Genomic DNA, 16,264 nt, shown 5'->3' with positions numbered 1-16,264 from the left:
TCCATCCATCCATCCATCTATCCATCCATTCATCCATCCATCCACTCATCCATCCACTTATCCATCCATCCATCCATCCATTTCCTTATCCCTTCGTTCTGTTTTCAGTCATTTTTCCATCCATTTACACACTGCCCCACAGATCTAGCACCAAGACTCTGGGAAGAAAGTAGACAAGAAACAAGGTTCTGACCCCTTCAGCTCAAAAGGTCCCTCGCATGGTGCTGGAAGCTGACCTCAGCCTCTAAGAAAAGACTCTGGACGGCCTTCCTGAGGTGGCAGAGTCATAGAGCAAGCAGAAAGGGACCAATACAGAGGCGCAAACTCTTCATTCACTTACTCACTCACTCATTCACTTGCTCACTCATTCATTTGTGGCCCAGGGACACACAGCTAGTATCTGAGGGAGGGTGTGAATTCCTTCCTCCTTGTCCCAAGCCTGCATACTCTCTATCCATCACCTGGCTCAGGACCCTCCCCACACCCGCCCAGCCTCCGTCACAAGGTGGAGAGGTGAGTGGCCATGTGACAGAGGCTGAAGCCGTTACATGCCAGGCAGCCCAGGTTGCAGAGGGAGGAGAGGAGGCGATAGCGGTTGAGCTGCTGGGACAGCTGCCTGTACTTGGGGTTGGACTCGCGCAGCCGCGTGTAGGACTTGCGGGAGAAGAAGCCGATGTCCTGGCCCAGCCCGTAGCTCTGCTCCAGGAGGTGCATGTCGGCCATGATGTCGGAGGTCATCTGGCCGAACCACTGGGCGTTCAGCGCGGACACGATGACGCACACGAAGAAAACGATGAGCTGTCACGGTGGATGAACCAGTAAGGATGGAGGCCGCCTGGGAGGTTACTGTTTCCAAGCTCAGGCTTTAGCATCAGTGAGGTTTACAAAGGGCTACTGGCCTGGGAGCAGGGGGTGCAAGCTTGACTGCCCCTTTACAAGGGGGGAAGATCAGGGGAGTGGCTTCTTCAGTCATACAGCTAGTAGGAATCGAAGCCAAGACTCGAACCCAGGTCTCTGGGTCCCACGTCCAGGGCCCTTCCCCAACCAGAACACAGAGTCTCTCCAACCAGTACTTGGGGGGCAGGTATGGGGGATGGGACCACCTGCTAGACTTTCCCTCCTGCACGACCCTGCGCAGAAACATGCTACCACAAGGCCTCCAGATGTGAGGACAACACATGCACTAGTCAGTCCACAAACATTCATTAAGTGCCTACTGTGTGCCAGGCTCTGTGCTAAGCTCTGGGGATACAAAGAAAGGGAAGAGACTGTTAAGCAGCTGCTGCTGGAAAGGCCTGGTGTTGGTCATCACCCCTGCTCTGCCCTGCCACACCTGCCACGTCAGCTTCTGGAGGGCAAGAGATGTTTTTGCCTTTTCTTTCTAATCTGGTATACAGTAAGCACTTAATAAATGCTTCTTGCCTCACAGCACCCCTGTGAGGAAGGCCAGGCAGTTGTTTACTATCGCATTTTGAAGAAGGGATAAATGTGGCTGGGGAAGGGGGAAAGAAAGGCTGTGTGGTATGATAAAAGTGAAAAACTTACAATCACAGGCCCGAGGCCTGAATCCCAGTTGTCTTGTTTGCTATCTGAGTGACCCTGGGCAAGTCACTTACCTCCTTCTGCCTCAGTTTCCCTATCTGTAAAATGGAGGGGTCAGACAAGGCAGGCTCTGAGGACCCTTCCAACTCTACTTCTGTGATTTCCAGTACTTAGCACAGTCCTGGGCACACAGAAACAGCTTAATAAATTGTTGAATCGAGCAGAACTGAATCTAATCCGCCAGCTTCCTACCCATTCCACACCTGGAATGTTAGTTATTATCATTTGATGTTGGCTCACAGAGCACAGTGTTTGAGAATCACCAGCGGTTTTCTAGCCCCTTTCTGAGATGCCCAGAGTCCCCCCGGGGTGGTGGCAAACCGGGCTCGGTCAGGCCCGCCCTTCCTGGGAGTGAGGCACCAGCTCAGGAGGTACCCACCTGTGTGGTCTCTTCATCATTGAGAAGCTCCCTGGGGTGACACATGGCAAAGATAGTCAGGTTAAAGAAGGAGCAGGCGGAGCCAATGTGGAAATAATACGGGAAAAGCCGGCTCTGGATGTAGCCCAGGGTGTGGCGGGTGAGGTTTCCACCCATCACAAAGCCTGCAGAGACAGAGGCAGGGACAGGGAGGAGAGAGCCAGGCAAGGAATTCATTTCATATTGACAAGTGGAAATCTGCTTAGGAGAAATGCAAAATCCAGCTCATGGGTTCGAAAAATCAACCTGGAGTGTATGGGGGAGGGGATGAGCGGAATTCATTCATTCATTCATTCATTCATTCATTCATATGTTGTGCTAACCTCTGGGAGAACAAATCTAAAAAGTAAGCCAGTAAGCCTGCCCTCAAGGAGCTTAAATTCTAATAAGGAAAGACAAAACTTAGAAGTGTAGCTGTAGCCTAGAATACTCTGGCTCCCCATTCAAATCCTTTGCATTTTTTAAAAAAAGTTCATTTCTTCAATTAACAAGGAATAATTTTCTCTCCCTCAGCTTAAAAACAAAAAACAACAAAACCCTGCCTCTGTTTGGTTTTTAAATACTTGGATGGGTGTATTTCACTCTAGTTGGTTTCCTTTGTAATACTAAGTATTTCATGTTATGCGTTTAAAACATGATTCTGAGAAAGGGGTCCATAAGATTCACCGGCCTGGCCGCCCAAGGGGCCCCAGGACCGAGGCTTAGTATCTGTTCCACCTCCCCTGAGCCTCCTCGTCCTCATCTACAAAATGAGGGAGAGTGGGCTCCAAGGCCTCTGGGGTCCCTTCCAGCTGTGGACCCATCATCCTGCCTAGGCCTTGAACATCACTCTGATGTAAAACGAGGGGGCTGGACCCAGTGAGATTCCTTCCAAAGCTAGAGATCAATCCAATCAATCAATCTACAAACATTTATTTCCATCCAGGCACTGGGCTGGGGGGTGGGGGTGGGGGGATGCTATAAAATCAGAAGCCGCCCAGCCCCTGACCTCAGGGAGCTAGCATTCTAAGAGAGAGTGTAAGAGCTCACTGGGAACGCTGGAGAGAGATGTTTGGGTCTTAGAAGCAGGGCTGCAAAGTTCTGAGGAAGGAGCAGATGTTGAGGAAGGAAAGGCATCGAGTGGAGATGTTCTAGGGATGCGACAGTGAAGAGGAGAGAGAGAGAAGGGACAGCTGGGGGGGGGGAGAAACAGGCAGCAGGAAAGGAAGCAGAAATATTCACTGAAAAAATGACCAAATTAAATTTTAAAATTTTAAATTAAATTAAATTTAAAAAAAAAATCGGTATAAAGGGGATGGCTGGATAGGAGATATGCTAGAGGAGACAGGAAGGTATTGGGAGCACAAGTCGGAGGGCTGTCCTTGTCCTCCAAGACCTGAGCCAGGGAGAGGAGGGGGTGATGGTCGGCTGACTTCGAATGTGGAACTGGGGAGGAGGGGGAAGGGCGCTCCAGACTCAGAGCTTCAGTTTTTTCAGGGTCCTCAGCCATGAGGGAGAGAAGGGGGGCTGCAGCAGTGGGAGGAGAGAAGATGGGGAGGAGTCACTGGGGAGTACCACCTTAAGGTTGTACATAAATACCAGCTAGTATTGTTGTTAGCAGGGGCTTACCACTTACTGCCCAACCCTGCTAGTTACTTAACTGTCCTGGTCCCAACCTTAGAATGTAAGGTCCCCAAGTGCTGGGCAAGGTCCTGGTCACCTGAGTACATCCTGTATTCAATCCCTGTAGGACGGATCTTCAGCAACAAAACAGAAGCTCCTTGAAGGCAGGACCTGTTTCTTTTTTGTCCATGCATCCTTAGCACAGTGCCAGGCATACAGCATGCATTTAATACATGCCTGATGAACTGAATCTCTGCATCCCTCACTGAGGCCAAACACACAAGGGGACGGGTAAAGGTCTACCACAAAGACCGGATAAAACCCTGCCCTGAGGCCCACCTGAGATGAAGGTCACCCAAATCTGCATCCCCCAGAAGGTTGAGAGGAAGATAAGGTGGAGGGTCTTAGCAAGAACGGAGGGTTCCACATCGGTAGGCATCGTGGGCTGCAGGGGCCTGGGATCTGGTGTAGACAAAGAGAGACACTAACTCAGTCGATCATGCACACGATTCCACAAACAAGTATTAGTAGGCAGCCTGCTACAGCAGGAAGGGCACTGGTTCTGAGCAGAATTCAAATCCTGCCGATGGCATTGTGTTTATGACCTTGGGTAAGTCATTCCACCTCTCCAGGCTCCAGTTTCCTCATCTACGATAATAATAACAGCTGACATTTATGTAGCGCCTTAAGGCTTACAAAGCACTGTACATATATTACCCACTGGATCCTCACAAACTACTCCATCGGGTGGTTGTTGTTAGTGTTGTTAAGTCATGTTTCAGTTGTGTCCAACTCTCTGTGACCTGACAGGAGATACTGGAGTGGTTTGCCATTTCCTTCTCCAGCTCATTTTACAGATGAGGACGCTGAGGCAAAGAGGATGAAGTGACTTGCTCAGGGTCACAGAGCCAAGTGAGGCTACATTTGAACTCAGGGAGCTAGGCTTCCTGATTTCCAGGCCCAGCACTTTGTGCACTACGGCTCCACCTAGCTGCTCCTACTCCATCACATAGACATGTCCTATTAATTTCCCCATTTTGCCCATCCTTAAAAAATCCTAACTCGAATCTATCCATCCCAACTAGCTATTATCCTTGTCTCTTCTCCCTTTTGTGGGTAGACCCTTTGAGAAGGCCATCTACATCCAGTGCTTTACTTCCTTTCCTCTCATTCTCCTCTAAACCCTCTTCAGTCTGGCTTCTAACCGTACTACTTTCTCCAAAGTTACCCAGGACCATCGAATGGCCAGATCCAATGGCCTCTTCTCAATCCTCATTCTCCTTGACCTCCCTGCAGCCATTGACAGTTAATCACCATCTTCTCATTGCTACTGTTTTCCTTAGGTTTCGGTACCCTGCTCTGTGCAGTCCTCCTCCTACCTGTTGGAGGATTCTTTAGCTGGATCTTAATCCAAGTCACACCCACTAACCACATTCACTAACAATGCTCTTTTCTTCTTTTATATCATCTCCCTTGGTGTTCTCTCAGGTGTTCTCTCAATCCAACTCAGATGCATTCATCATCATCTTTATGCCAATTAATCAGTCAATAAACATTTTTAAGCACCTACTATGTGCTGGACATGGACGCCCTGCCCTCAAGGAGCTTACAGTCTAATGGGGAAGGCAACTTGATTCACACATCTGTTTATCCAGACTTAACCTTCCTCCTCGACCTCTACTTTCCCAACTCCACTCTCTACTGGACATCTTGAAGTGGACGTCCAACAGATGTCTTACACTCAACATGTCCACAACTGAACTCGTTATCCTTCCTCAAACCCTCCTCTCTTCTGAATTTCCATGTGTGCCACTGTCCTCCCAGGATGTCAAGGTTTGTGATTCCACCTTTATCAAAATCTCCTGAATCTGCCCCCTCCTCTCCTGCCCCTGCCCCCACCATGGTGCTGACCCTCATCCCCTCAAAGCTAGATTACTACAATAGCTGCTGGGGGTGAGGTGGGGGGTCCTGCCTGCCTCGAGTCTCTCCCCACTCCAGTCTTTCTTCTACTCAGATCCCTTTACAAGGTGGGCCCCAGTCTGTTCAACCCCATACTGGCCTCCCTGCTGTTACCTGGACAAGACCCTCCCTCTCCTGACTTCAGGCCTCCTCCCCCTCCTCATCTCTGCCTCCTAGCTCCCCCAGCTTCCTTCAGTTCCCATCTTCTGCAAGAAGCCCCTCCTGGTTCTCCTCCGGGGCCCTCCCTCTGAGACTGCCCCCCCCTCTGTCCTGGCTGTGGTCTCTTCCTCATTAGACCAAGAGCTCCTTGAGGGCAGGAGCGGGTTTTAGCCTTTTTAAATATCCCCAGCACCAAGCACAGTGGCTGGTATATAGTAGGTGCTTAATATATGCTCTACAGCAAAGATGATGGTGATCAAGGTTGGTTGACTGACCCTAGAACAGAAAATGTCAAAGCTGGGAGACGCCTTGGAGAAAATAATGCAGGCTGCCAAAGCAGGAAAGGAGCATGTGGGAAACTAAGGCATTTTAGATGGGAGTAAATGGACAGAAGATGAGAGAGACCTAGAGATATGAAGAAGGGGAGGGAGAGATGGGGGCGGAGCAGGGGGAGGGAAGGGGGAGGGAGGAGGGGAGGAAGGAGGGAAGAGCTGGGAGAGAAGCAGGAGGATGAAGGAGAAGGGAAGCAGGGGGAAGGGAAGAGGGAGGGAAGGGAAGGGGGAGGGAAGCAGGGGGTGGTGGAAGGAGGGAGAGGAGAGGGGGAGGGAGAGAAGCTGGAGTGGGGAGGGAAGCAGGGGGAGGAGAAGAGGGGGGAGGGAAAGAAGCAGGAGTGGGGAGGGAAGCAGGGGGAGGAAGAAGAGAAAGAGAGGGGAGGGGGAGGAAGAAGAGGAGGGGGAGAGAAGCACAGGGAGGGGGAGGAAGAAAAGAAGGCGAGGGGAGGGGGATGGGAAGAGAAGGGGAGGGAGAGAGAGAGAGGCAAGAGTGGGGAGGAAAGCAGGGGGGAGGTAGGAGGTGACTCAGACAAACTTCTCGGACTTCCTAAGTGTGGCTCGCCCCTCCCCGCCGCCCCCATCTGGGCCTGCCTACGTTTGGGGTCCCGCAAAGTTGGGGTGCAGCCCCCCTCCGCCCCAGGTCAGCCCCAGCTGGCCCGGGCCCCCCGGGCGTGGTCTCCGAGGCCCAGGCGCCCCCCGCACGCCCACGCCACGCCGAGCCCCGATGGCCGTTACCTAGGTCCTCCTTCGCTCCGCTGGCTGCCGTGGAGCTGCCCGGGTTGGGAGGCCCGGCAGGGACTAGGCACGAGTGGACGCCGGGGCGGGGCGGGGCGGGGCGGGACGGGGCGGCCCCTCGGGCGCGTTCTTCCTGGGCCCTCCTCCCGCCCTTGACCTAGGCCTCGAGGATGTCCCTGCCCCCATCCCCCCAGCTCCGCCCCCCCATCCCCGGCCCGCCTGGAGGACCCGGGAGGGCTGGAGCCTGGTTCCAATTGTCCCCACTGGGCCTCCTGCGTCAGAGCAGGACCCTGGGGCTGGGTGACCCTGGGGCAAATCCCAAAACGCGCGCGTGGCTGTTCGTGGGTGTGCACGGTGGGGGTGGTCTGGCCGCTAAATCGCAGGGGGCTGCTATCAGTAAGCCGGCACTTATTAAGCGCCTGCTGTGTGCCAGGCTCCGTGCTCAGCTCACAGGGTACTGAGGGAGGGGTGGGGGCAAGCCCACCTACCCCTTCAGGAGCCCCTAATCTCTGGGGACCCCCTGGGGACCCTCGGCAGAGGGCAGGTGCCGACCAGCATGAAGGAGTCGGAGGCTTCTCCGAGAGGGGCGACTTTAGTGATTGATGCAGGGGCCCCTGGGCTTGGCTGGAGAAGACCCGACTTTCAAAGCATCTCCCTTTGACCAGCTGGTGACCACGGTCTGTGACAGGAGGGTCCCAGCGCCCACCCCTTGGGGGTCAGGACAGGCCCAACCTGACGAGCTTGAAAGGGCAGTCAGCAGAGGCTTCTGCTAGCCAGCAGCACCGCCCCCACAGGAGCACCCCCAGGGAGGGACAGCTGGCAAGTGCTGCTCCTCCAGGACTCTGCTGGGTTACAACCAGGGGGCCCACGAGCATCCCCAGAGGAGCTGGGACCTGGCAGCTGCCTTTGGGCCCATGCCTCCTTGGCGGAGAGCAACCGTGAGTCACCCACTGGGAGCAGGACTTGGAGCCTCCTCGTGTCGGGGTACAGAGGAGACCAGCCTCAGCTTCCTGGGAGGTAACTGGGGAGGAGGAAACAATGTATCCCAAGGAGACTGGCATTTACAAGTGAAGGGCAGCCCTGCAGCTGGCCTCCTGGCCCTTCCCATTCTAAGGCTGTGCTCCTAATTTACCAAACCCAGTTTCCTCATCTGAAAAAGGGGGTGCAGGGGGGCAAACTGTAGGCCCCCTCTCGTGTGCTGGACCTCTGGCCCCATCTGTTCTGAAGCAAATCCTAGGTGGTCCCTTGGTCCCACCAGGGCTGCAGGGGGCGGGATGGGGTCCCTCAGAGAGGGTAGGCCATGGAACCAAGAAGACAGCCTCCCACCAAATAGTTTTTAAAAGGAGAAGCTACCCTTTGCCTTTCTCTTCCTTCCTCTCTCTGGTCCAAGAGGCAGATATTCTCTCTCTCTCTCTGTGTCTGTCTCTCTTTCTTTGTCTCTCTGCGTCTCTGTCTCTCTCTCTCTCTCTCTCTCTCTCTCACACACACACACACACACACACACACACACACACACACACACACACACACACACGCTTATTTCCTATGACTGATAATGGAGGACTCCCTCTCCCCACTTCAGCTGGAAGGGCCCACCATGACAGTTCGAGACATGTTTGGATAGGAGGGCTGAGCCTAGGCCCCAAAAGCCTGGCTGCCTTTTCCCCTTTGTGCTTATTTCCCTGAGCAGAGGTGACTTAACAGCAATCCTGAGATGGACGTCTCCAGCCTTGGTAGCCTGCCCCCGGCGGCCCCCAGTTGGCACCAGCTGCACTATGGGAGGAACCCCTATAGTATTTTTTGGAGAAGATGAACACCAAAAGCATGAAGAGCCCTGCCTGACTTGGCAGAAGACCTCAAGAGAGGTCACAGAGGCCTGAGGGGAAGGTAAAAAGCTCCTTCTTATTGTGGCTTATTGTGGGATGTTTCAAGGATGAACCTCCAAGGAGGAAATCACAGTCCTCAGGCTGCTGCTGCTGCTTGCTCAAGTCTTTGGCATTGTGCACTTGTGAGGGGTGTGTGTGTGTGTGTGTGTGTGTGTGTGTGAGAGAGAGAGACAGAGAGAGAAAGAGAGACAGAGACAGAGACAGACAGAGAGAGAGAGAGAGAGAGAGAGAGAGAGAGATGGCTTCCCAGGAATGAATGATTTAAAATTTTATTAAACACTATGTGCCACACCCTGTGCTAACCACTAGGAATACTAGTAGAGGGAGCGAGACAGGGCTTGCTCTTAAGTATCACACCCTCTAATACTTCAGGGAAGGCAGTTTAGCTGCAGGGCCAATGGAGAGGCTCCCACGTTTTGTGCATGTGGGTCTATCAGAGGGGTGTATAACAGGGCCCAGGGGTCTGGACGGCATGACTAGAGTGCAGATGGTAATGGTAACGCCCAGGGACCATAGGAGGAGGGGGCAGGGCGGATGGAAGTCCTGGTGGGCCTTCATTTCACTAGAAAGATTGCAGTTGGTGACTCCCAGCTCAGGCAATGGTTGGAGCAGCCACCATCTTGTCTTTCCTGCCCAGAATATGACCAAAATCTAGGAAGGGGAGGAAGAGGAGGAATGGGGAGAATGACCTTTTCACTCCTTGTTGGAGAAACCTTAGACGTGAACCAAACCTAATATTTAAATGATTTTTCCAAAGGTCTAGGTGGGGCCTGAGGGTCTAGAGAACCACAGAGTGTGTACAAAAGGGCCTGACCCCTCCCCTTGGAGGTCGGGCTTCACCAGGATTGAATCCTGGTCCACAAAGACCCCTTAATGGGACTAAAGAGGGTGTGCATCCAGCGATGGTTTGATTCTGTGTTGTTGGAGGCTGGTAATGAACTACAAACAATGAGGAAAGGTTGAAAATTTGGGCTGCATACGAGGAAAAAGTGACAATGTTAAAGACAAGACTGGAGAGGATGTAATCCATTTCCACCTTGGAATCACCCGCTGGGGAGGTATTTAAGAAATGTTTCTTGAATGAGCGAATAGTAGGGGGTTATCAATGCTTGGTGACTGGTTGATTGATAAGCTCCCAAGAAAAATTATTCCAAAGTAGAATGGTCTGTGGCTTCCCCATGGAGATTTCTAGCAGAGGGTGAATGAATGCCCTCATCCAGTGGGTGGCATGGCAGAGAGTGTGCCAAACTGGGTATCAGGAAGACCAAAGTTCAGATCCTGACCCTGACATTTACTAGCTCTGTAACTCTGGGCAAACTAGGAGACTTAGTTTCTTTAGCTACAAAATATAAAATTATATATATATATATATAATATAAAAATCTATAAAATAATGTCTCTATAAAATAAGGACAACAGTACCTGCCATGACTATCTCACAGGGTTGTTGGCAGTCTGTCCTGAAGTCCTGGATGTAACTTGCTTTGTGAGTCTTAAAATGTTCTTTTTAAAATTATTGTAAACTTGACAGACATCAACAAACGTGACAATTTTGCCAGACCAAAAACAGAAAAAAAGGGGCTGCGTACGAAAACGTGACTCCGTTACATACAGCTCATTTAAAAATAGACATTTCAAACAGAGCATGGTCATTCCATGCCACCCTGCTTGTCTGTTCCCTTCTGAGCTGCCTTCTGTTTTCTTCGGTTTACTTTTTAATCATTCATCGATGTCCTTTTCTCCCTATTCCTATCCCCTCTCATATACACCTTTCATTTCTCTGCCCTGCACATCTAAAAAGAAAAGCCCTTCCTTGTCACCCAAAGCAAATCCACACATTGGCTGAGTTGGTAAGCCAAGGCCTCTTTCTGTACACTTAGCTCATTCCCTCTCAGCCAAGAGGTGGGAGTTGGGCTTCCTCGCCAGTGTTCTGGAGCCTGAGTTGTTCATCACATTGATTCCAATTCTATGTGTCACAGTTGTTTTCCTTTAGAATTCTTCATTATCTTCCTTGTTCTGGTTCTGCTCACTTCTCTGCTTCAGTTAATATGATATCTCCCTAGGATTCTCTAAATCTGTCTCTCATCATTCCTCTCAGAACCAGTAACATTCCATTAATTCATTCACTGTAATTTGTTCAGCCATTCCCCAATTGATGGGCATCCCCTTTGTTTTGCTACCCGAAAAAGTGTTTATATACACAGTTCTTTTTTCTTTTTCTTGGATCTTTTGGGCTATAGGCCTGGTAGTGTCATAGCTGGGTCAAAGGGCAGGCACAGTTTAGTGATCTGAGGGCATAGCTCCAAGTTGCTCTCCAGAATGGCTGGACTAATCCGTAGCTCCACTAACAATGTATTTGTATTTTCCCAAGACCCATCCAACACCCACCATGTTTTTTGGGTGGTTTTTTTTTTTGCCATCTTTGCTAATCTGATAAGTGTTGAGGTGAGACCTCATATTTATTTCTCCAACCATCAGTGATGTAGAACATTGTTTTCATGTGGCTGTTTCTTCTCTTGAGAATTGCCTGTTCATATCTTTTAACCATTCATCCATTGGCAAACACTTTGTAAATCCTAGAACACTATGCAAATGTCTGTTATGGGGGTTGTTGGAGGGACCCTTGTTCAGGTTTGAATCGGCCTGTCTGGCATCTGAGATTCCTTCTGTCTCTGATATCTGGTAGTCCTGGGACGACTCTCAAGGAGGTTGGTGACGATGAAATGAGCTCGTGAGTATTATCGATCGCCCTGCTCTGTACCCACAGAGTCTGAAGAAAATCTGAGCTCTTCTTGATAGATTTACTCGTCTTTAATCATCAAGTCTTTACTGAGTCCCTGCTCTGTTCCTAGCACAGTGGGGGATGGGAAAGATACTAGTTCTTATTCCTATAGCGCTTATGACTTACAAAGCACTTCCCTCACAATGGCCCAGGGGGCAGGGAATACAAAATATTATCATTCTTATTCCATAGTTAAGGAAAACTGAGGCTCAGAAAAGTGGTCATTTCTCTCTCTTAAAACAATGTAAGTTTCTTCCTTTTATCTTTGTATCTCGGTGCCTAGCATGGTGTCTGACGCATAGTTGCAACCTAATAAAGAATTATTGATTAGCTGTCTAAGGTCACAGCTATAGTTTGTATGTGTGTGTGTGTCTATGACTGTGTATATGTCCGTGTCTGTGTCTGTGTATATGTCTGTGTCTATGTCTGTGTGTCTACTTTGGGGCTCTCCCAACTCCAATTCAGATACATCTCCTTGGGGTTTTGGGGTAACCCCAAGAAGTTGAAGATGAATCCTAATACTCCAGGCTCAAGTGCCAATCTGGCATCTTCTCCAGTATCAATCCCCAGAGTTATTATCTCCCTGGTATCATTAACCAGTTGATAATCTGCTCAATAACACTGATAAGTGATTAAAATCAATTGACTTTTGCTGAGATATTTACTGAGGAGGTATTGTAGGGACTGGGGGTTGGGGAGGCACCTTCTCCTCTCACCACACCCATTTGTTCCCCGGGAAGAGGAGAGTCAGAGGAAGTGGTGGATTCTATTGAGTTGAAGAGAATTGAACAATCCTCAGCCCCGACAACTACTCACCAAAGGTATAAATAAAGTGTCTGCGCCGCCAGGACCGCCACAATATCCAGTCTGTTTACTGGTCGTGATGCCAGCATTTATTTGGAATTTTAAGGTCTTATACACATGATCTCATCTGCTCCACACAATAAGCCTGCGAGGTAGGAATTCTTAGTATTAGTCTCTCCATTCTACAGATGAAAACACCAAGGCTCAGAAGGTTAAGTCACTCGCCTAAGGTCAGACAGCTAAGTTGTCCAGAAAGTGACCAAATTGTGCATCCCCTTTGACCCAGCTATGCTACTTCCAGACCTAGATCCTACCCCCAAGAAGTCAGAGAAAGAGGAAAGGAATCTTTATGTCCAGAAATGTCTAGTGCAGCTGTTTTCAGGGCAGCCCCAAACTAGAGATGAAGGGGGTGCCTTCCTACTGGGGAGGGCTAACCAAACTGGCCCACGGATGTAATGGAGTAGGATTGTGCCGTAGGAAATGATGAAACAGACAGTTTCAGAGGAAGCTGGGAAGCCCTTTGTGAGCTAACGTGGAGAGAAGAGAGCAGCTAGAACAATTTAGATCATGAAGACCACCTTATGGAGAAAACAACCTTGAAAGACATCAGGACACTGATCAGTGCAATGCACCATGTACCTCCTGACAGAGACAGAGAGACATTTCTGGACATGGCTAATCGGGGACTATGCAGCAACATATTGAGGTAGGAAGGGAATAAGCATTTATATGGTGCCTACTGTGTACCAAACACTTCAAAATTATTACCTCATCTGACCCTCACAACCACCCTAGGAGAGAGGTGCTATTATTATCCCCATCTTACAGTTGAGGAAACTGAGGCACACAGTTTAAGTCACTTGCCAGAATCACACTGCTATTAAGAGTATCTGAGATTGCTTGCCATCTTGAGGAGGGGGGAGAGGAGGGAGGGAGAAAAATTTGGAACTCAAAATCTTATTTTAAAAATGAATGTTGAAAACTCTGTTTACATGTAGTTGGAAAAAAATACTATTAAAATTTTTTTTAAGTATCTGAGGCTGAATTTGAATAAAGATCTTCCTGAATCCAGGGTCAGTGCACTACCCACTGCTCCATCAGCTGCCTTTGTGGAAGAACAGGTGGGAAGGACAGATTAATTTTTTAAAAATACTTAATTGAAAAAATAAAAAACATAAACTGTTTACAAAAACAGTTTATGAGTATCTGAGGCAGGATTCAGTCCCAGACTCAAAGGAGTTCTGTTATGCTCTGACTCCCCTAATAGGGAAAGTTTTTTGGATCCCTACCTGTGACTTCACTGGTTTGGGGAATTCCCTCAGCCAAGGCAGGTCAGCACCTGCTCTGCACCGAAGGGCCTTAAAGCTTTCTTGTGTGTCATTCACAGGATCTGAACATCCTTGGCCCCTTCCTGACTCCCAGGCCAGCTCTCTATACCCTGGTAATGCTGCCTCGTAAATTATAATAGTGCTAATAATGATAATACACATTTTCTCAGCACTTTCAGGTTTACAGCAACCCCATAAGATAGATAATAAACCTGGCATGCCCCATTTTATAGATGAGGCAACTGAGGCTAAGGTGAAGTGGCTAGCTCACTGTCAGACTCTAGGTGTCGGGGCCTGGGGAAAAACCATGTGGCCAAAGCATTTTCATGACCAGCCACAGAAATGCTCCAGCTCTGTCCAGTGACTTAGCTCATCAGCATGCTGGAGTGAGGCAGCCGGTGGCCTCGACAAAGGCCGCCCTGGAGGTGGTTTTAACCTTGTAGATACACGGGCCTCAGTTCCCCTTAGTTAGGAATCTGCTATCCTACAAACCCTTTTGGCCTCTACACCATTTTAATTAGCTGAGCTCAATTAAGCTTTAACTGTGTGAGCTAATTAGCAGCCATGAACACTGCTGCTTGACAGAGATGTACATTAATCCCTTAGATAGCACTTCCTCTGTTCACACTCTGAAGAATGGTGAATCTCCACAGGTAACCCTCCACTCATCGGGTCTGGAGTGAGATCCTCTCATCCAACACCCTCATTTTATAGAGCGGGGAAACTGAGGGTCAGAGAGACTGCATGACTTGTCCGAAGTTCTACAGGGAGTATGTAGCTGAGCCAGGATTTGAATGTAGGGCCTCGGATCCCAAATCCAGTACTTTCTCCCTGTATCCACACTGCAGCTTTGAAAGACTAGAACTCTGATCAAAGGAATGACCAGAGGGTTGATGATAATGTGGACATTTTTTAATTTAACTATGCATATTTGTTACAAGGGTTTTGTTTTTGGTTTTTTCCATTGTGGTGGGGGAAGAGAAAATAAAAGCTTGTTAATTTGAAAAATAAGTGGCTAGTAATGGTTTAATGTCCACTTAGCAGGAGGTCTCCAGTGCAGGAATATCTGTGGTTGGTTATTTTTTTTAATTTATTTTTTTGTTTTTGGCTCACAACACTCGGCTCCACAAGTTTTTGAGTGTGTGCTTGGTCTTTTGCTAATATTTTTATCTATGACTTAATCACTTAGATAGCATGCCTATCAATTTACAAATTACATTAAGCTGGAAGGGACAGCTAGCACACTAGACTAGGAGCCAAAATTTTGGCAGGCTAGATAGAATGAAATATGGATAAATGTAAAGTCTTACACTTGGATTCGGAAAATCAGTGTCTGAATGCACAAGAGAGGAGCGATGTGTCTAGGAAATAGACTCTCCCTCCCCACTAAAACGATCAAGGGGGAGGAATCTTTTTTTTCTTTTTTTTTTTTTGAAGGAGGGAAGGCAGGGCAACTGGGGTTAAGTGACTGGCCCAAGGTCACACAGCTAATAAGTGTGTCAAGTGTCTGAGGCTGCATTTGAATTCAGGTCCTCCTGACTCCAGGGCCTGTGTTGTACTCACTGCACCACCTAGCTTCCTGGGTGGGCGGTAGGAATTTTTGCTGAAGGAAAGCAAATGGCAGTCAAGAAAGGTGAGGCCTTGGGATCCCCTCCTCTTGATTCCCTCAGACCACTCCCAGTTTTTTCAAGTAGTCTGTTCCTCCTACTACCTTCCCTTGCTTGAATGAATTAAACAACAGACAGATGCCTTGATGCACCTCTGCATCACCAGCAAGACCCATTCCCATATCTACCAAGTGGGAAGCGGACGTCTCTTTCTCCATTTCCAGTTCATCGCCTCTCTCTGTCAGGAGGTGAATGGCCTGCCTCATCTTCGCTCTTCTGGACTCCTGGTTCATCACGGCATCGATCAAAGATCTGTAGTCATTCATAGCTGTTTTTCTGTTATCATTGATCTGCCCTTGTTCAGTGTCAGCATGGAGGTCTTCTTCAAATGTGCTGGATGTTTCAAGAGGGGTCCCACTTCACTAGCGGGTCTGTTTGCCTTCATTCAAGCATGGCATTGTAGCATCAGACAGGACTGCAGTAGCCTTTCCTGATTCTCCCAGTTAGTGCTTTATGACTCCCCCATCCCACCACCTTGTATTTACTTCGTATATATGGTATATTACTTTTCTATGAACATGTGAACTCTTGCAATAGAATGTAAGCCCCTCAAGGCTAAGGACTTTTAAAAATTTTTTTTCTATCTCTAACTTGTTGCCTAGAGTCTGACACATAGGAGGCACTTAATATATGCTTGGAGTCAGGAAGACCTGGGTTTGAATCCCACCTATAACATTTACTAACTTTGTGACCTTGGGCAAGGAACTGAACACTCTGGGCCTTGGTTTCTTCCTCTAGAATGAGGGGTTTGGTGTCCGTGGCTTCTAAAGGTCCTTCCAGCCCTAGACACAGAAAGCTTGGATTTCATCAGCAGTCTAGAAGCGGAGAGATGCCATCCCCTAGTTCTGCACCCAGGTCAGTCCACAGTACTGTGTGCACTTCTGGGCAACACTCTCAAGAGGGACACTATCTGATAAACCGTACCACGACCAGGAGAGTGACCGGGAAAAGGCAGAGATTCAAAACTATATCCTCTGACAAGACTGGGAA

The 16,264-nt window shown here is 49.1% G+C and overlaps 1 protein-coding gene across 1 annotated transcript; it reads right to left on the bottom strand.

The window, feature by feature from the left end:
• Positions 1-49: 49 nt before the first annotated feature.
• On the bottom strand, positions 50-6,894 carry LOC118845628 (transmembrane protein 205-like). The gene is made up of 4 exons (XM_036753621.1): positions 6,808-6,894; positions 3,962-4,084; positions 1,982-2,145; positions 50-798 (listed from the first exon to the last, which is right to left on the bottom strand). Exons 2-4 carry the CDS (start codon positions 4,059-4,061, stop codon positions 499-501), a joined length of 564 nt encoding a protein of 187 aa, XP_036609516.1. The 5' UTR covers positions 4,062-4,084; positions 6,808-6,894; the 3' UTR covers positions 50-498.
• Between the last annotated feature and the right edge of the window lie 9,370 nt (positions 6,895-16,264).

The sequence above is a fragment of the Trichosurus vulpecula genome, chromosome 4, assembly GCF_011100635.1.
Source record: "Trichosurus vulpecula isolate mTriVul1 chromosome 4, mTriVul1.pri, whole genome shotgun sequence".
Classification (NCBI taxonomy): domain Eukaryota; kingdom Metazoa; phylum Chordata; class Mammalia; order Diprotodontia; family Phalangeridae; genus Trichosurus; species Trichosurus vulpecula.
The sequence above is the reverse complement of the archived record's forward strand: the minus strand, read 5'-3'. Positions and strand labels throughout refer to the sequence as shown.